At 38.9% G+C, this 20464-nt stretch overlaps 2 protein-coding genes across 8 annotated transcripts in view; one reads left to right on the top strand and one right to left on the bottom strand.

The window, feature by feature from the left end:
* Nucleotides 1-3547, bottom strand: part of LOC308660162 (protein-L-isoaspartate(D-aspartate) O-methyltransferase-like) — a gene marked incomplete at both ends in the record, with an annotated part of 13691 nt that extends 10144 nt beyond the window's left edge. For 3 of the 5 annotated variants that reach the window (XM_081314378.1, XM_081314381.1, XM_081314382.1), the window contains 3 exons: nt 551-655; nt 1472-1608; nt 3414-3547. In XM_081314378.1, coding sequence (XP_081170504.1) covers nt 551-655; nt 1472-1608; nt 3414-3526 — 355 coding nt within the window. Of the gene's footprint in view, nt 1-550; nt 656-1471; nt 1609-2673; nt 2919-3231; nt 3312-3413 lie in introns of those variants that run through there. The other 2 variants (XM_081314379.1, XM_081314380.1) reach the window with 2 other exon arrangements.
* CCDC32 (coiled-coil domain containing 32) lies at nt 3357-20464 on the top strand (the record flags this gene model as incomplete). 3 transcript variants are annotated; one of them, XM_081314384.1, is made up of 4 exons in its annotated part: nt 3357-3452; nt 10016-10274; nt 11444-11600; nt 18685-20464. In XM_081314384.1, the coding sequence occupies 4 exons, from the start codon at nt 3357-3359 to the stop codon at nt 18824-18826; spliced, it is 654 nt and encodes a 217-aa protein (XP_081170510.1). In that variant the 3' UTR covers nt 18827-20464. The 3 variants fall into 3 exon arrangements, with proteins under 3 accessions (XP_081170510.1, XP_081170511.1, XP_081170512.1); XM_081314385.1 differs by having other exon boundaries at nt 3364-3530; XM_081314386.1 differs by lacking the exon at nt 3357-3452 and adding an exon at nt 3502-3719.

Genomic DNA, 20464 nt, shown 5'->3' with positions numbered 1-20464 from the left:
ACGAAATTAACTGCTTTGATCAGACAGCTTTATAAGAGACTGGAAACCGTTTGTGGACTTTCTACACACTAAATACAATAACAGATAGTTAATAGAACAATTTGAAGATTAGTGTAATGTTTAGTTTAACCTGTTGACCACTCTTTCTTCTTTTATATACATATCTTTGTAAAAGGGGAGAATTTACTGTTTTTTCTTTTTTTCAGCATCCAGCTGGGATGGATTCTATACTGTATGTTAGATGTTAAATTTATTTGGTATTCGGATCACCTTTTTCTCTTTGTTTATACACCTTTTTTTTCTTTGTTGTTAGAGTTGGACATATGTTTTTTTTCCTGTTTTATATTTTATCTTTTATGATAAAACAAAATAAATATACTTAATAAAAAGTCTTCATATTCCCTTTAGTACCTGTAGAATAGTCTGAATGAAACCATGCTTTTTAGTGGCTTGGGACAGATATGAGGTTCCAAGCATGAAAACAATATATAATGTGGTCTCTAATATATGCAATATTTCTTTACTAACTGACAGTAGTTTGTGATCTTACCAATTGACTGAGGAGAATCCATATATGGAAAATAATTTGTATAGTGGGCTCTATCGGTAGCCAGCATCGCAGCATAAACACTTTGAGATTTAATCACACCATTTTCTACAGGGAGAAATGAATACAAGTTATTATGCAGTATAAACAACTTCATATCTGACCAGCTCAAGGCAGCTACAGGTCAGATATAGATCATATTCCTTGGTATATAGCTTATGTTAGATTTTATAAAAAGCTAAGAATACTGAATTATCTTAGTTATAAGTCAAACTAAGAACATAATTTAGTTTTCTTAATTTCTTAGCTTCTTAACATCCATCAATTATATATCAAGGAATATGATCTATATCTGAAATCCAGTACCCTACAAATAGTACAATTCAGCTTCAGATTTTTCCTCTATTTCATAATATTAGAACTAGCATAAGATTATTTTTTGTGTAGCCTTAGATAACTGGAATTCATTACAAAACATAGTAACAACTTTCAACTTGGATCATTTAACCCTAATTAAATGTCAATAGATAATAAAGTTATCAGTACCATTATTCATGATAGTTACATATTATCTTCAATATTAATTATTTGGAAAAACATAAAGGTATATTATCACCATTTGGCCACTGTAAAGGAAAATAGGAAGTCTTTTTGCCTAATGTCGTTAGGACTTTCTGTCCTTAAAAAAAGGTTGGTGGGAAAGAATTATACTGTACACCTTAGAATGGAAGTGGTGGGTTGTCTACCACTTAACTACCCCTAGTCTAATTAAGATTTCAGTATTGTGGTGTTCCATTTGATATAATTGTTAAAAGACATCCTTAATTTACCAGACCACCAGAATCGTTAATTATGAAAAATGTCCAGGTACTTCAGCAGTGTTTTAGAAGTCTGTCCTAAATGTAAACAGCTGTTTGTACTCACTATACAGATTGTTGATCAGTTCAGTGTGTGTCTTCCCACTTGAAGTCCAAGCCATAGTTCTCGTTGGCAACAGTCCCATTAGTAAAACAGAAAAAGGCAGCAAATAGCTCATTGCACATAAATGTTCCCAATCCTTCCTAGCCAGTCACAGTGGGGTTTTTTTTTAAAAAAGGAGGAAGCAAAAGATGTTTAAATAAAACTTTATAGAAACAAAATCCTACATCAGCCAGAAAGCAGCCAAGATTAAGAATAGATGTCCAGAGGCATGCATAAATAGAAAACACATTTGCTGCTAAAGTTTAAAGTAAGTAGAGAGTTTCATATTACGAGAGAGAGACTGGCAATGAATTCAGAAGCTTATTCACTTGTAATCCTTTGGTTGGTCATACCATATCAATCTAACTCTGAATTTTAGAATTAACGTCATTATAATAAAGGATCTTTAGCACCATTTCATTTCAGCAGGTATTGTGCAATTTTATAAATGCAACTTAACAATTTTTATGCCAAACAGCTGTGGAAGATAATTTGAAAGTTCTAGCTCCTCACCAACACACAGATCCCTCCCCAAAATCATTCCCTTGCCTTTCAGCCTCAGCTTCCAAACTCTGCTTAAATTATTTTATCTGCTTTAGAAGCCAACTTCCCGATACCACTTCTCAAGTCAAAGGCACGTGAGCCTTTCTCAGTTTTCCTCCAGCACAGCAGAAGACTGTTTAGAGAAGTCCCTTCCAGGACAACTCTCCTAGCAACTCCCTTCTGCAGGAAACTTCATCTGCTGACTTTATAGTATTCTTTAAGCCAGCATTGCTGAAACCTTGCAACTTTGACTTAGCAACCACCCATGGGGTTGACTTAGCAACCACCCATGGGGTTGACTTAGCAACCACCCATGGGGTTGACTTAGCAACCACCCATGGGGTTGACTTAGCAACCACCCATGGGGAATTCTGGGAATTGAAATCCACCTCTCTTAAAGTTGTCCAGTTCAAGCCTTCCTCCTGCACGACAAAGCAGGACAATTTATTTTAGCACAGCAAACTCAAAACTATATACTGAATCGGGAAGCTGTTGCTCTCTCATGCCACACTTGCCCACGATGAACTCAACTAAGCTAGTTCTCTGCTTTCACACCACACGCTGAACCAGACTACCCCTTCGCCAAGTGGTCCAGAGCAGATAGGACCTCTCAAAACACCCACCAGCACGAAGCGACAGGGAGGATTCCTCTGTGCAAACGCAGAAAACGCATATCCCCACCCTCTCCAGTTTGTTATGTAACACTCGAAGGGAGGAGGAAAAAGTTACGGCTCGTGTCTCAGGAATTCCAAAACGTAGTTAACGCAAACACCCCAAGTAATGCCCGGTTCCAAGATGTCGCCTTTAACTACATGGAGAAGAGGCTTCGTTACTCTAAAGCAGGGGTAGGCAACCTCGGCTCTTTTATGACTCATGGACTTCAACTCCCAGAATTCCTGAGTCAGCATAGCTGACTCAGGAATTCTGGGAGTTGAAGTCCATGAGTCATAAAAGAGCCGAGGTTGCCTACCCCTGCTCTAAAGAGATAGACTAAACATATGACGTTTGCCACTTCCGTTGTTCTTAGGCGTCTCCATATGCGGGCTGAGGGCTCTGAAGCAAAAACAAGCGAAGTGAAGCTCCTTAAGCAAGATTAAAGGACTCAACTTTTTCTGCGAAATAAGTCCGGTCTTTTCCTCACCTCCTTATGTCTCCCTGGATATAATATGCTCTCTTCTTACCTAGGGGAACAGCGCTCGGATTTAATGTTTCCCCCAACTTTCTTTGAGGTCTGTCTTTCCAGCACTCCTCTCCCGCACATGGACGATGCCACAACGGGCCATACGGAACCGGAAGTTAAATAGGAATGCCAATCAACCGCGATCCATCTTTAATTGTTGGGGGAATCGATGGTTTTTCTTACCTCCGTCCTCGCTCTCTTCGCCAATTGGCCAGCGTGGAGGTGAGAGAGACCTGCTCGCTCAGTTCCTTTTCTCTTGGCGGGTTCTGACTCCCACCAGGAGCAGGTTTATGCATCCAGGTAGGAAGAGTCGCAGATCAAGTCGCGCGAGGGGGTGGGGTGGGGTGGGGGATAGGGCAAAAACCCATTGCGGTGCAGAATGGGAGGGATCCCTCCAGCGATCACCTGGAAAGATCATTGTTGAAGGCCTTCCGTTTCTGTGTCTCGAGACTGGCGCATCAGTGCTATTTTGGCAGTGCAGCTCTCTTGGTAGGTGGAGCACGCGATGTGTCTGTATCATGTTTTTTTTTTAATTGCCCAAGTCATTCAGGGTTTTCAAAGTCATTTTTTAAGGCGTTTACTTTCTCCAGGATAAGCAACACGGTCTCCAGCTGTTCTGGATTGCAACACTGGGAATTCCCGGTCGGTGTGCTTGGGACTTTTTTTTTTTTTTTTTTTTTATTGAAAAGTTTTAAAATACAATTTTCCTTTAAAAAACCCCCCTTCCCCCTCCCTCCTCCCCCCCTACCTCCCCTCCTCCCCCCTCCCTCCCCCCCCTACCTCCCCCCTCCCCCCCCCTACTTCCCAGAGCTGAATACAAGGTATATATATATATAAAAAAAAGCAAACCTAAGCAACCATATACTAACAACTATAAATTCTAAAATCCATCACTCTCTAGCTTATATAGGATAAAACAGACCTTAACAATATTAAATATATATATATAAAAAAAAAACTAGAATAAGAAAAGGACACTCTCTAGCTTATATAGAATGAAACAAACCTTAATAGTATTAAACATACATAGTATTAATAGTATTAAACATAAGGAAAAAGAAGAAAAGAAAAAAAAACAAACCCTTCTCAACCCTATACTTATCCTAAGTAAACTCCATTGCAAACAAAACTTGAACTTTAATCCAAAAAAGCTCACCCTTTCCACAAAACCACCAAATATAGAAATATATTGCGTCTACACCCAAATCTTTTCCCCCCTCCCCTACTTGACTACTTGACTATATCGTAAAAGTTCCAAAGACTTCTGCAATTCCTGCTACTTTCTCTTCTTAGATCGTTTTGCAGCAGCACGCGTCACTCTCTGTTTTATAGATTCATCCGACGAGGTTATATCTTGATCTCCTCCAACACCGTTGTCTTCTATCTGACCATCTTCGGCCTCTTGATGCACTCCTTCTCCAGATCCCTTTCCAGCTTCCAAAAGTGTTAATGGCGTTGCATTTAAAACATTATTGTAGAAATCACGCGCTTGCATCACAGTAACCAAACGGTACTTTTTACCTTCGTGCGTCACCATCAACCCCACTGGAATCTCCCATCTGAACCTTATATCTCGCTGCTTGAGCTCTTGCACAAGAAATGTAAAATCCTTCCTTCTCCTTAGAATCTTTGGAGGAATTTCTTTTAAGACCAAAACTTCTTGATTAGCAATCATAACTTTAGTATCATAAGCAGCTTGTATAACTTCATCTCTAGTTTCCCTTTTTGCAAAGTATACCACCACATCTCTAGGCAACTTCCTCTGTCTGGCAATCCCTGAATTCACACGAAACACTTTGTCCATGCCTCCTTTTATTTCAGATGCTGGCTGTTTCAACACTATTTCAAAAGCCTCAGAAACCAGCTGCTTTAGATCTTCCTTAGTATTCTCCTTTAAGCCTCTAATTCTAATGGCAAACTGCATCTGAAAATATTGAGCAAGACACAGTTCCTTTTCCATTTTATTTTCATTCTCCAATACTTTTGTTTCTAATATAGCATTCTTTTGAGTCAAGTCTTCTAGCTTTTCCTCCAATTCTTCCACACACTGAGCCACTTTACACACTGAAGTCAAGATGTCTACCCTCATTGCTTTGAGCTTCTGTTCCATCCTCTCCTCCATTCTCTCCTCCAATTTCTCCAATTTCTCCTCCATCTGTGCAAATCTAATATTAATTGATTCCAAAATTACCTGGGTATGTTTTTCAAGAGCATCTTGTAAGTCCTTTGATGTCAATACATCAGGAGGATGCAGCGCCTGCAATAATGATTGTTGCACGGGAGAAGTTCCAGCACTCCGAAGAGTTTTAGGGGGTGGTTTAGCCGCCATCTTTTACCAAATATGACGCACTTTCACTTCAAATTTGTAATCCAAAAAAGTCCATCAAGCTGGAGAGTAAAACATAATAATCCTCTTTACCATTTCCTCTTGTATCGCTCTGCCTGCTCCTTTAAATCATAGTCATTCCTTCAGGCAGGGGTGGTCGCAGACGGCTGGCTCTGCTCCAAGAACAGGAGCAGAGGCGACGGCCAGCTGGGAGCAGCCCAGGCTACGGGGGAGTTCAATCCTTCAGCCGCCCAAGCCATAAGCTCAGGCGGCCAGGTGTGCTTGGGACTTTTGAATTGCTAACCGTATCTGGAGGACTGTAGCTTGGAAATTAGGGAAAAACCTCAACACTGTAGGAGTGAATTGCACAGCAAAACCAAATTCCTGGGGAAGGTGGTGAACTCAGGTTCTTGGGAATGTTCGGGTGGGTTAATAGAGCCATCTGCTGGGAATCTCCAAATTGGATTTCTGCATGGAAGAGAAGCTGAAATTGATGGCTTAAAGGGTCCCTTTCAATTTTATGGCAGCAATATCACTGAGTACTCAAAACTTTCAAAAATATTCAATTGAAAGCATTTAACTAACAGCTTGCCACAGTTCATAAATACATATTTTATAAGAAGTTGGCATTTGATTTTGTCGTAATCTATGATACATTATAGCAGAGATTTGTCTTGGAAGTCTCTGGTGCAGTATTTTGCAACTTTAGCAACTTTAAGATGTGTGGATTGGGGAATGCTGGTTCATTTGCTAGCTGGACAATTCTGGAACTGAGGTCCACACAAGTTGTGGTTGATAAACACTGCCCTGGTGCTATGCCTACAAATCATATATAAGGATAAATATAAGTGCATATCAATTTAAAGTTCAGATTGAATCTGTAAGTTGCACTGGGAGGGCAATGCCAGCATTCTTTGCAGCTTTGGAGCTGACATTTTCCAGTTTGCAGTAAGCAATATACTTTGTAATTCTTCCTTTTTAATCTTTTAAGCATATTTTTAAATTAACATTTTTCTCCAAGGAATGTACATATTAGTTTCTGGCTGTTCCTTGTTTAGGTAATGGTCAGTTTATTATTATTATTATTATTATTATTATTAGTAGTAGTAGTAGTAGTAGTAGTAGTAGTAGTTCTGCTACCTATTCTAACGTATGGCTTTGAAACATGGACACTAACCTCACGATCGATACAAAACTGGGGTTTTAATTGTATTTTTAATTGTAATTGGGTTTTTATTTCAAGGTTAGTGTAATTATTTTAATTGTTTTTAATTTTTGTAACTTGTTGCATTGTTTTAAAAAACCTTGTGAACCGCCCTACGGGAGAAGGGCAGTATATAAGTTTAATAAAATAAATAAATAAATAAATAAATAAATAAATAAATAAATAAATAAATAAAAGCTGCAAGTGTCACAAAGAGCCACGGAAAGATACATGCTTGGCATCACAAGACAAGATAGAAAGACCTGCATATGGAATAGAGAACAAATGCAAATATACAATGCGATCAAAAGAGTAAAAGAATTGAAATGGAAATGGGCTGGTCACATAGCAAGAAGAATTCATAGCAGGTGGACTAAGGCAGTCCACAAAAGAGACCCATAACAAGATGGATCAACGACATCAGCAAGTATTGCAGGCCCAGTTGGCAAAAGAAAGCTCAAGACCGTATTGGTTGGAAACGTGGAAGAGGCCTTCATCCAGTAGTGGATAGACAATGGCTAAAATTAGTAGGATGGCATGCTTTAGTACAGACATGTCAAACACAAGGCCCGGGGGCCAGATCCGGCCCGCAAAGTGGTTTCATGTGGCCCCCGAAGCCATCCTGGAAACAGTGAGGGAACGGCCCCCACTGCCTTGGCCCTGGCCCAGAGACCCTCCTTCTGCCAGAGACCCTCAGATCTGTCCCACTCCTGCCCAGGCCCCCGTAGGCACCCTTGATGCCAACGATGTAGAGCTGGCCACGCCCACCCAGTAGGCCATATGCACTCTAGCCACGCCCACCCAGTAGGCCACGCCCACCCTGGCCATACCCACCCGGCCCCCTAAGGGCAACCTCAATGCTGACGTGGCCCTCAATGAAATTGAGTTTGACACCCCTGCTTTAGTAGGATGGCATGCTTTCCTATGGTATGGGAAGAACAAAATTCATAAATACTTTCAAAACTCCTAAGTAAGAAATGCACTGCTTTTGACATAGGAAAAGGTAAAATCAAGAACTTGCATGAAAATACCAGGATGGATTTCAGCAATGGAGGCGTTTGTACATCCAAACCTAATCAATTATGAGAAACTTGTGACTTATAAAGATATTTTGAATACTGATGGGACACTACAAACTAAACAAGAATTAGAAGAACAGGGCATTGAGTTATCATGGTAGCCACACCTGCAAATGCAAATGAAATATGAGAAAGATGCAAAAATAAATGGTTTTTACAAAGACCAGACAACGTTAGACCAGATACTAATGTCATCAGATGACAAATTGATTAAGAAACTGTACAGCTTTCTGTTAAATTAAAAATAGAAGATGAGCAAGTTAAAGAAACAATGATAACTTGGGCAAAAAACTTTGGGCACATGTAAAGTTAGAAAAATGACAAAACCTATGGGAAAGAAATTACAGAATAACAAGGGCAGCTATATAAAATGTTCTATAGATGGCACTTACCACCTGCAAGATTAGCAAAAATGTTTAAAAATGTGTCTAGCAATTGTTGGAAATGCAGACAAAATCCATATTATCATCTTGGGTGGACATGCCCTAAAGCAGGGGTAGGCAACCTCGGCTCTTTTATGACTCATGGACTTCAACTCCCAGAATTCCTGAGTCAGCTGACTCAGGAATTCTGGGAGTTGATGTCCATGAGTCATAAAAGAGCCGAGGTTGCCTACCCCTTCCCTAAAGCAAAGAACTATTGGTCAAAAATACATAAGTGGCTAGAAAAGATGATAGGAGCACATGTAGACTATAAAGCACAATTATTTCTTTTAGGCATAATTTCAGAAAATTATGATAGGAAAAGTGTATACTTAATATTACATATATTAACAGCAGTGAGAATTATATTTGATCAGTACTGGAAAAATGAAGAAATACTATCTGAAGAAGACATAATTAAGAAAATTTTGGACTGTGCAGAAATGGGTAGGCTCACATTGAAAATGCAGGGGAAGCAAGACTCAGAATACTTTTAAACATGGGAAATTTTTTTATAAATGGTTAGAAAAAATGGAATAAAGGGTAGGAATGGAAATTGTATTACTATTAATCTTACATACATAAACCCAGACAGCGTGTTGCTTATTAAATACTAAAGACTGTTACTGTAAAAAATTAATAAAAGGTACATAAAAAAGCAAATATTTTTTTTCACTTTTTCATGTCCACTAATGTTTTAGAAGGGATGCGGTGGCTCAGTGGGTTAGGACGCTGAGCTTGTCGATCAGAAGGTCGGCAGTTTGGCAGGTTGAATCCCGAGTGCCGCGTAACAGAGTGAGCGCCTGTTTCTCGTCCCAGCTTCTGCCAACCTAGCAGTTCGAAAGCACGTAAAAATGCAAGTAGAAAAATAGGGACCACTACGGTGGGAAGGTAACAGCGTTCCGTGCGCCTTTGGCGTCTAGTCATGCCGGCCACATGACCACGGAGACGTCCTCGGACAAGCGCTGGCTCTTCGGCTTTGAAACAGAGATGAGCACCGGCCCCTAGAGTTGGAAACAACTAGCACGCATGTGCGGGGGAACCTTTACCTTTACCTTTAATGTTTTAGATAGACCCAATCTGGCCTTTGGACCATCTTGTTTTACCAATGAAAGATATATATGAGTTCTGTTAGAAATTTGAGAACACAGCTTGGTCTAGTTAGTAGTTAAGGCACCAGGCTAGAAAGTTCTAGTCCTGTTATAGCCATAAAAGCCAGCTGGGTGACTTTGTGCCTGTCACTCTTTCAGCCGAATCCACCTCATAGAACTGTTGTTGTTGTGAGGAAAATAGGAGGAAGCTGTATTGGATCTGTTCACTGCCTTGAGTTATTTGTAAAAAAATAATGAAGACAGAACACAAATAAAGCTTATTATGCAGGTAATCCAGCTCTAAAATGGCTAATTTCCTGTGGAGTCATAAATATTGAAGAATTTATTTTCAGTTTATAATATTTTCTACCCAGATGTTTAAAGTTGAATCTTTTTCTGTAGAAAATTCCCTGTATATTTTGATTATAAACACTTGGAAAAAAGTAAGAGTCAGCAAAGTTTTGTATGTACTACAGCAGATAAATTGGCACCAAGAATTTTAAGTGTGTAGAGTTTTGAGAAAATTTAAACATCTGCTTTTTAAAAAAGTTACTCTACTTCTGATCCCAAAGTAAAACAAACAAACAAAAAAAGATATATGTCAACATGATATTACCTATATACCTGGTAACTTACTCATCATTTTCTTTCTTTCTTTTTCAGAATTGCTGCATCATGATCATGATTGAAAGTGTTGATTCTCTGGTTACTGTTTCCAGCCAGGACCTCTGGACTGAAATTTGTTCATCTCTGCCACATCCAGACCTGAATGAAGAATCCAATAATGCATTTGCAGATTCCTTTGCAGAGTCTTATGTTCACGTGATGGAGAATCAGATGGACGCAAAAGGCCCCTCTTTGCAAATGAATGAGAAGCCCTGGGTGCCACTGAAAGATTCAGAACTCTACTTGGCATCTTTAGGTCAGTATGGAAATATTTTCTAATCTAGGCTTATTCACAGAATACTTTCCTCAACCTGGAAGTGTGAGACTTTGAATCCTATCATCCTAGCTACAGATAACGATATTGTTGGGAGGATCATTTAGAACTGAGACTTGTGAATCCACCCGTATTTAAACAATCTTTTTGAACACATATTTGTGTATAATTTTAAAGCAGTGTTTTTCAAACTTGGTAACTTAACAATGTGTGGACTAGAACTTCCCAGCCACCATTTTGGCTGAGGAATTCCAGGACTTGAAATACATCTTATAGTTGTCAAGCTATAAAAAAACCACTGCTTTGAAGGATTATGGTCGAAGTCTTTAAGCTTGATACAGATGCACTTTTTAAAGAATACATCTGTGAAGTTCATCAGTTGCATAAGTGATTATTGTAGTTTCATGTTTTTCTGGATGTTGTCCAATATTCTGTGATGACAAAGATTCCCATTTTATTTTTAAGATTTGTGACAATAAGATATATCGTATTTTCCTACCTGAGATTTTACAGAGATGCGAAAGAAATATCACTGTCCATTTTGTCTAATTTGTTTTTTTGAATGAAAATCTGTGAGAAATATAACTGAAGTTATCATTTTTTTCAATAATTTACCTGTTGAAAAAGAGAAATCTAACCTATCTATCAGCCAATTGGGAAAAAGAAGAATGGGTGTTTTTCTTCATGCAGATGAAATTCCTAAAGATTATAAAGATTTCTATTCTACTTTTTTTCTTGCCTGCTCTGCATATAATCATCTGTCAGTTTTCTCATCTCATATATTTGTAGGAGTAACTGTGAGCCATAATCCTTAAGGGGAAGTAAAATCCTTTCTTCTTTAAATATAAATGTCATTTTGGCGCACAGGTTTCTCAATTCATATTCTAATGTGGATTTGGGGCAGTAAAAGAAAAAATTTAAACAATGGCTTGTTCCATGCTGATATTTTTTTTAATCCAATCCCCAACAAAATAAAGCTCTGACATGAAGCTGTGACATTAAAAGGCCCTGTCAGGGTATACACATTGTAAAAATTGTTATAATTTATACAAAACCTCAAGAGTTGAACATTTTCTTGCTTTAACCTGACCACTGATTTTCATTTCCCTACAGGGTGCATTCTTCCCTTATTACTTTATTTCTTTCCTCAGAGAGAAGATTAATGAGAATAAAGGGTTTGTCTCAGGAAGTGACATCCAAAGATATCCTTCATACACTTTCTCAGGCTAAGAAAGAAAGTTGGGACAGGTTTCTGCAAGAGAAGTCTGAGTCTGACTTTTATATGGAGGGAATGGATTCTGATGAGAGGTAATGCTATGTAATAAAGATTTTATACATAACACCCCTTTGAAATATTTGTAATATAGAAATGGCAAGTAATGTGGGAGAAAGAATATTCTGGAGCATTTATTTATACTCTAGGGCAGGGGTGTCAAACTGCCGGCTGGCAGGCTGGATGCTTCATGCCAAAACCGCCGCCCACCCCATTGCCAGCAATGGGAAAAAAGTTGCGATATGTTGCGACATGTCATGTGAAGTTTGCGAGTTTGACACCCCTGCTCTAGGGGCTTTTGATGCATCTAAAGATGTTTTTAGTGATAAAGATCAGCTCAAAATATGCTTGGAAGGCGCTCTAATTGAATTCAAAGAATATGTCTTACTTATTTATCCCAACCAAAAATGTCTACCGATCTCCACATGTGCAAGATTAGGACTAATATTTGTAGCTAATCTGGTGCAGTGACGGCATGTGTTTTGGATACTTTGTGAGTTAGATGCCATTAAGTCAAGCTTGACTCCTGGTTCATCAGGAGTCTCTGTGGACAAATACTCACCATCTCACTATGTCTCTGTATAACCTGTAGCTCTACTATGTTTTTTGATCCTCTTCATCCACCTTATGTGTAATCTTCCCTTCAAATCAGTAAAGCATATTATTTAGTTCATTGTCTGCTTATAACACAAGTCCAAAAGATTATAGTTTCTGCTTGCTGGTCATTGATTCGAGGTGACTAGCAAGTGATTAATTGCTTCTTGTTGCAATCCAACATTCTCTTAATTATTAATTACAAATTTGTAATTCAAAACTATCTGCTTCTTTCTTTCATTCTTTCTCAATGCTCAATTACTAGAAAACCTTTGAAAAGACTTGTTTCAACTCAGGGTTTCTCATCCTTGGCAATGTGCAGATGTGTGGACTTCAACTCCCAGAATTCTCCAGCCAGCCTTGGCATCTAAACATTGCTAAGGTTGAGGAATACTGTTTTAACTGTTCTGATGTTTGTTTTCAAAATATCCTTATCCTTCATTAACTGGGTAAGTGTTATTGCCTTTCCCTATAGGGTTAGTCTCCTCTTTTTTACTTTAGTTCTATACATGAAGTCAAGATTCCAGTTTCTCGGCACATACAGAATCTGCTATTCTGCACTTCTCCTAAAACAGGAGTGTCAAACTCGCAACGCCTACCCCATTGCCGGCAGTGGAAAAAAAGCCGCGATACGTCACGTCACGTGACGTGTCGTGACGTATTGCGGCTTTTTTTCCACTGCCGGCAATGGGGTAGGCACGGTTTCACTATGACACATCCAGCCTGTGGGCCGGCAGTTTGACACCCCTGTCCTAAAGTCCTTTTTAAAAATAAAAAAAAACATATCCACTTAGTTATACAGGTAGTCCTTGACTTACAATTCATTTAGTGACTGTTCAAAGTTACAATGGCATTGAAAAATGTGACTTAAGACCATTTTTCAAAGTTACGACCTTTGCAGCATCCCCATGGTCACGTGATCAAAATTCGGATGCTTGGCAGAAGGTTCACAATTATGACCTTGGCTGTGTCCCAAGGTCACGTGATCCCCTGTTGTGACCTCCTGACAAGCAAAGGTCGAAAAATGGGGCAAAGTTCACTTAACAAATGTCTCGTTTAGCAACAGAAAGTGTGAGTTCAATTGTGGTTGTAAGTCGATGACTATCTGTATAGCTTACATTTTTGTTTACATAGTTTGCAAAAACACACCTACCCCTTTCACTCCTTTCCCCCCAGCTTTCCTGAATACATTGCTGGCTTTTCCGTGTTTCTGGCTTCTTTAAATTGGCTTCCCTACTGTTCTTCCTCAGTCCTAAGCAACTAGGTCGATATTTCTTCGTTTCAGTCTTGGTTAGAAGTCTGGCTAGTATTTTTAAAACCAGTGAGACTGTTTGTACTAGCATGGAATAGCCAAAGTTGTTTTGTTTTATTGCATCCTTTCGTCTTTCTGAGAAAATCCTGTATGGGTTTGGGAAAATGGCCCTGAACTAGTGAATAATAAATTAGAGCATACTATTGGAATATATCATTCCCTGTGTGTCCAATCACACTTGGCCAATAAAGAATTCTACTCTATTGGGTGAAACCTGCACATTTTCAACTTGCATTTTACATTTCGAAGTTTTTGTTCAGGAAAATTGAAATAATGAGCAAGCAGTTACCTTCTAGTTTGCAAAACAAAAAACAAAACCCCAGTTCTATATTTTCTCTTTGATTTTGTTAAGCAGTTACTGTGTCCCATTACCTGGTAAATCTGGTTTCAAAAGTAAATGTTTTCTTTTTCACTTTTGTACAGACTTGTACAGTCCTATAGGAGAGGCATCTTGATTTGGCTCTTGACATTTTGTATGTTTTTTGAATGTTTATGCCAGAAACATTATTTAAATAGGAAACTAAGTTGTTATTATCCATTTTGTGTGTGTGTGTGTGTGTGTGTAAAATCTGTTATGAATTCTACAGGGAGTAAGTGTGGGGGCTCTGCTGCCGTGAGACTTTGCAGCAGCATAAACAAGATTAATATCAAGCCAAAGCCTTGATAGTATTTGTCAGAGCTTAGTGCTTGTCTGATTTCTAGTGTTTGTCTAGCTTGAATCGAAAATCTGTGAACCACAGTGTTTGAAAAAGACATACCCCAGTGGAAATGGTAGTTTTTCTTTTCCTTTGAAAAAAATACATTTAAAGACTTGCATGGGGAAAATGTATGCGTCACCACCCCCTGGGGGAAAAATGCACAAAATAGTTTGCCAGACCAGACTCCTGTCCTAATAATAGAAATCATAAAAGAGCTTGGATTTTAATGGCAATAGGGAGAGTCTTCAAGGGAGACATCTTTCTCTAAAGGAAGAGGGAAATAGAAAGATAAGCCTGTTCTCAAGAACAGAAAAGAGAAACATGACAAGTGAAGAAAGAAAACGGCTAGGAAAAAAGCCAAGCCAGTACTAGTTATGAATAGATGCTCACTTATAGTTAGATCAGAATGCTTATCTTTTGTCCTTCTCGGCAACTGAGCCCGTTATATGCTTCCTAATCCCTTTCCTTACTTCCTCTGTCTTTAGGTTGTAGGAGTTTTTTGTAATCTACTTTGAGAGTCCCTTCGGCTGAAGAAAAATGCTTTAAATAAGTTTAGCTACCTTTAAATTTTTGCTGCATTCTTGTCAGCCATTTGACAACTACGTTTTATGAAGTCAGATGCCAGTGGCAACAGACAGGCAGTGCAGTATTGATTTAATCTTCATTCAATTCATCCTTCTTGACCCTGATTCTCAAATAAGTTGTGCTTGTAACTTGTAGCTTCAAGATTTAGCTATAGATTCTTTGGTTCCTGTTCAATAAAAGTGTCAAAACACAGTGTGCATCCGCTGTAAAAAAAAAAAAGGCCCAACAACATGTTAATAATATGAAATGTTATTGAAAACTAGAGATGCTAATATAATTACGCCTATGTATAAATGAATGATGTGACTGCATTTGGAATATTGTGTGAAGTTCTGGTTACTGCATCTAAAAAAAAGATATAGAAGAGTTACAGAAGGTTCAGAGATCAAAAGGTTGGAGCAGCTGCCCTATTTGGAAAAGTTGTGGCATTTAGCACTTTTAGTCTAGAAAGGTTGCGACTGTTGAGGTTTACAAAATTATTCATGGTATGGATAAAATGGGAAAAGACAAGCTCATTTCCCTTTCCAAAAATGTTAGATTCAATGCAATTGAATCCTGGAAGAATCGGAACATTATCTCAATATGTAATTAAACTGGCTACCATCTTGGCAGGTTCCAAAAAGAGACTTGGACCAATTCATGGAAATCATGGGTTTCCATGGCTACTAGCTTTGGTTTGGGGGGGGCTGCTTCTGAAGGTCATCTTCTGGAAGACCATGAGGCTTCCTAGTGCAGTTGGTTGGACACTGTAAGGATAGACTGCTGGACTAAATGGTCCAAGGTATAATCCAGCAGGCCACTATTTTATTATTTTCTCTATTTCCATCAACAAACTAGCTCTCTAAAAGCTGAAAAGAATGAGTACCGCACAAATTTTCCATGGAGGTAGAAACCAGAAAAACAAAGATCAATCTTGATGAAATCAAAAATGTAGAAAAAAAGAACATCCAGAAGAAAATTCACCAATGCAGTAGTTGCTCAATAGCTTGGAATGCTACTGATTTTTCCATTCTTAAGCCCGCTTACTCCTGGTCATATTATGACCCACAGTTGTCCTGTTACAGTGTTAAGGGATTGGAAAATTGCTAAAGCTATATTTTACATGATTTTCCTATCTTGTTTGTTTATTTACAGTGTTTACACTTATAGCCTGCCTATCTTCAAAAAGATCAAGGCTTTTTTTTTATTGAAAAGTTTTACAATACATTTTATCTTTAACAATCCCTCCCCCCCTCCCCCCACCCAACCCTTCCTAACCCTCCCTAACCCTCCCCCCTTCCCCCCTCCCCCCTCCCCGACTTCCCAGAGCTAAATACAAGGTATAAAAGTAAAAACAATCATAAACAACCATATGTTAACAACAATAAACTATTAAGTCTATCGCACTCTAGCTCATATGAAATGACTACAAGCAATACTAATATCACATAAAAAAACTTATACAAATGCTAAATGAAACTTTTTGGTCCCATATTTGTTCTGGATATAATCAATCCACTTTTTCCACTCCATAATATAACGTTGTTGTGAATGGTCTTTCAAATAAGCCGAAATCTTTGCCATTTCCGCCAGGTCAGAAACTTTTAGAGTCCATTCTTCTATAGTCGGCAGTTCCTCCTTCTTCCAATCTTGACCTACTAAAAGATCAAGGCTTTTAATGTGCTTCTCCCGATTGCATTCTCACAATAACCCCGTGAAGTACAGGTAGTCCTTGAGTTACGGATGTAATGGAGCCTGCCCATTCCACTCGTAACTCGAGTATTCATATCTTGAATAAGATCACTCCCTGCTTTTGCCCACACATTCACTAATTGAATGTGTGGGTGAATGCGCGGTTCATTAAGTGCGCATGAGGTATCTCAGGGTGGGGAAGGACATAGGGGGCCTAATGATGGAACAGGCTCCCAAGGCCTCCCCAACCCACTAAGATACCTCATGCTTCCCCCTCCTTTCCTGCCATTATGGACTCACTTATTTTAAGAAGATCTGTCCTCTCTCTGCCACGGTTTCTGTCTTTGAGGGAGAGGAGAGTCAATGGAAGCTTCTGGAAGCTGTAAAATCACTCGAGTTCAGGCACCCATCCTCTTTTGCAGAGAATGGGTACCTGAACTCACGAGATCACGGACCCCAGAAACTTCCATTTTCAGTGCAAACTCTGTGCCTCTCTCCTGCTCCCCTCCCTCAAGTCTTTTCCGCCACTACCGGAACACTTTTATCCGAATGGGGAGATGGGGAGTTCCGTCTGTAAGCAAATGGGGTGGTTGAAAATGCAGTGAATCTGCATTTTCAAGCGTTCCATTTGCACACAGACGGAGCTCCACATTTCTCCAAGGTCTCCGTTTGGATAAAAAGTGCTTGAGCGCGTAGGGGCTCTTGGAAATGCAGCCAATTGCTGTGTTTTCAAGTGTTGCACTTGCATACAGACGGACCTCCCCAAGCTCTCTGTTCGGATAAAAAGTGTTCTGGTGGCGGCGGAAATGAGTTGGGGGGGAGCAGGAGAGAGGCACAAGAGTTTGTGCCCAAAATGAAAGTTTCTGGAGTCTGTGATCTCACAAGGGTAGCCATTTTCTGCAAAAGAGGATGGGTGCCTGAACTCGCATGATATTACGGCTATCCAGGAGCTTCCATTGACTCTCCTCTCCCTCAAAGGCAAAAATCGCAGCAGAGAGGAGACAGATCTTCTCAAGGTGAGTCTGGCTTGGCAGGAAGGGAGGGGGAAGCAGTTATGGGGAACGGTGGGGGGGGAAGAGTGAATGTTGCAGAGCCTCTGCAGTTGTTCGTAAGGGCGAACAACTGTGGTTCTGCAACATTCATAATTTTGGGATTTTCTCATAAACACTAGGGGGCGCTTATTGCGTAACTTCGAACGAGCATTAAGTGAACGCTCGTAACTTTGGGAATTATCTGTAACTTGTATTGCAGAAGTTCACCAAGTAGTAATCTGCTTAATCATATTATTAAGTATGCTACAATTACTGTAGCAGGCATTGTGATAAGTTGCTAACCATAGTTTTCAACCCCTAATGGCCTAATTCTCATAATTTTATCATGGTTTTCCATACTTCCTATGGTTTCCAAATGGGAATTCCACTGGATTTTTTAGAGAAGGTATCTTTCAGAAACAGATTCTGCCCTTGCTTACATAAATGAATAATCATTGCCTGTTTTGGGGGTAATTAGTCTTTCTCAGTTACAGATCCATTTGAAGCTTGAAGCAAACCTGGTAGTCATATTCAAAAAATAACTGCCTTCAGAGATTTGCCTACTGACAAAAAGGGACAGTCACAAACCATCTTTTTTTCCCCAGAAAGAAACTATCTTTCTATGATCTTTGTCAGACTCTGATCTGCTGAAGCATGCTAGCAACTTAATTGTGGTTTTGTATGCTTGTTTTTAAAAACTGGTGGAGGAAGCCTTGATGGACTAATCTAAAGTTTTTATTGGTGCCTTCGGGCACCATATTTTCTACATCTGTCTTGAATAGAATTAGAATTAGAATTAGAATTAGGATAGAATAGAATAGAATAGAATAGAATAGAATAGAATAGAATAGAATAGAATAGAATAGAATAGAATAGAATAGAATAGAATAGAATAGAATAGAATAGAATAGAATAGAATAGAGCTGGACCTTGGAGGTCATCTAGTCCAGCCCCCTGCTCAGGCAGGAAACCCTATACCATTTCAGACAAATGGCTGTCCAGTCTCCTCTTAAAAACTTCCAGTGTTGGAGCATTCACCGCTTCTGGAGGCAGGTTGTTCCACTGATTAATTGTTCTAACTGTCAGGAACTTTCTCCTTAGTTCTAGGTTGCTTCTCTCCTTGACTAGTTTTCATCCGTTGCTTCTTGTCCTGCTTTCAGGTGTTTTGGAGAATAATTTATTTACTGTGAATTGCTCTTGTAACCTTTTCTTTTCTGCTTCTTGTCAGTACTTTGGAATACCTGAAACGTTGGCTTCAACCAGAGAAGGTGGCAGTCAGCAGTGAGGAGATACAGTATCTGATACCCCTTGGAGCTGCTCCTGAGAAGCAGGAGGCCGAAGAAGATGAAGAACTTACACCTGTTGAATAGTGAATGCCCTGGGTCCTTGTCTCCAGCGCAGATAGATGTCTGTTGGCAGATTGGGACAAAATACCAAAAGAATGATAGATTTTGATTGAAATAGACCTTGTGGATTTGTCTCTCCACCAAAGTTTACGATGTACAGATTCTGGTTTAAAGTCATATAATGTTGCAGATTTAAATTAATTGTGCATGATTTGTTAAGACAACAAAATGCGGTAGAATAACTTAATTTGGCAAACAGGTTTAAATCCTCTTCCCTGAACTGCGGAGAAGATTTTGCACTTAAATGACCATCTATGGAAAGATGCTTAGCAATACTTTCCTCGCAGAATGTAATTTCCTCATTCACAACTCCCCCGATTTACCGACGGGTATCTTTTTCCCCAACTTGGAAAAAAACAACAACAACCCCATACCTGAAGACCCGTACCTTTTCCCCCGGGAAATGAAAAATGTCTACCAGCCTTGTTTTTGGCTAAAGCCAAGCCCACGCCACTGCAGAGTTTCATCCTTCGGTAGGGTAAGCACTTCCTAGCAAAAACACAAGAAATTCTGGGTGGGGGGAAAAAAACAAAAACTATTTTGTGCAGCTTTTTTCTGTGGTGGCCATTTCTTTTCTTTTTTAACCATTCATTTCATCTTAAGAATTGATGTTACCACCTTTTCAAATATTTTTTTTGTCTGTTTGGGCTAATAATTATTCACCTTTTTCTTCCTCATTTGTTTTGCTGCAAAAAGTAAAAGACAATGCATAATGAAAAAAAACACAGAGCTGTCAGTTAAATGAAGAAGACAAAATTTGATAGGAGACCAGAGCAGAAATGTGAGTTTTTGTACTAACCCAACATATCCCTATTTCATTTTTATTTTATTTTTTTGACCGGGGTGGGGGAAGACTGATAGCAGGTAATTCTCCCATTCAATGCCATAGCATAGCTTTGGTCTACCTCCCCCGTTTCATCACCAAGCCTTTACAATTTTTGCCTCCAATACCTCTTATCATAGGTTTGCTGTCTATTATATGCTGTTTTGGAGATTTTTTAAAAAATTTGCTTTTTTTTTCTTTTCTGTTTACATGGTAATTATCATTAACAGCTGTGTATGGAAAGAACTGAGGACAGGAGCTATCTGAATTTCATTTATCAATTGGCAAAGTTATGTAGTCAAATCTGAGAGGCTACATGCCACATTAATGGGTCTGAGAAAGCAGCAAAACAACTTTTTTTTAAAGAATGCAAGAACTCTTTGTGTTGATTTAACAGTAAGACAGTACATAATTATATTGGGGCAGTGATACAATACTCCCATTGTGGGGTTTGAGGTTTTTTTTGCACTGAAATTCTCAACTGGACATTTGGATGTCTTTTTAAATACATGTCATTGTTATTTCTTCTCCAAAATTGTAGTGATACTTTGTTTTACTAAACAGATCAGGAAATAAAAGTTCACCAAATGTTTTACACAAGATGTTGAAAACTTGAGAAGTTTACATATTACTTCTTTACTGAATTGATTTCAAATGTAGCCTAAATGGATTTTCTGAATCTGGTATTATAATATGAATAGTGGATTGTATATTTTGGTTTTGCTTTGTCTGTAGTCTAAATATTGTCTACTTGTATAATTAAGTCTATCTGAAAGTTG

This window comes from Vipera berus (genome assembly GCF_964194415.1).
Source record: "Vipera berus genome assembly, chromosome: 1".
In the NCBI taxonomy this organism is placed as follows: Eukaryota; Metazoa; Chordata; class Lepidosauria; order Squamata; family Viperidae; genus Vipera; species Vipera berus.
This window is presented reverse-complemented; position numbering and strand designations above follow the sequence as displayed.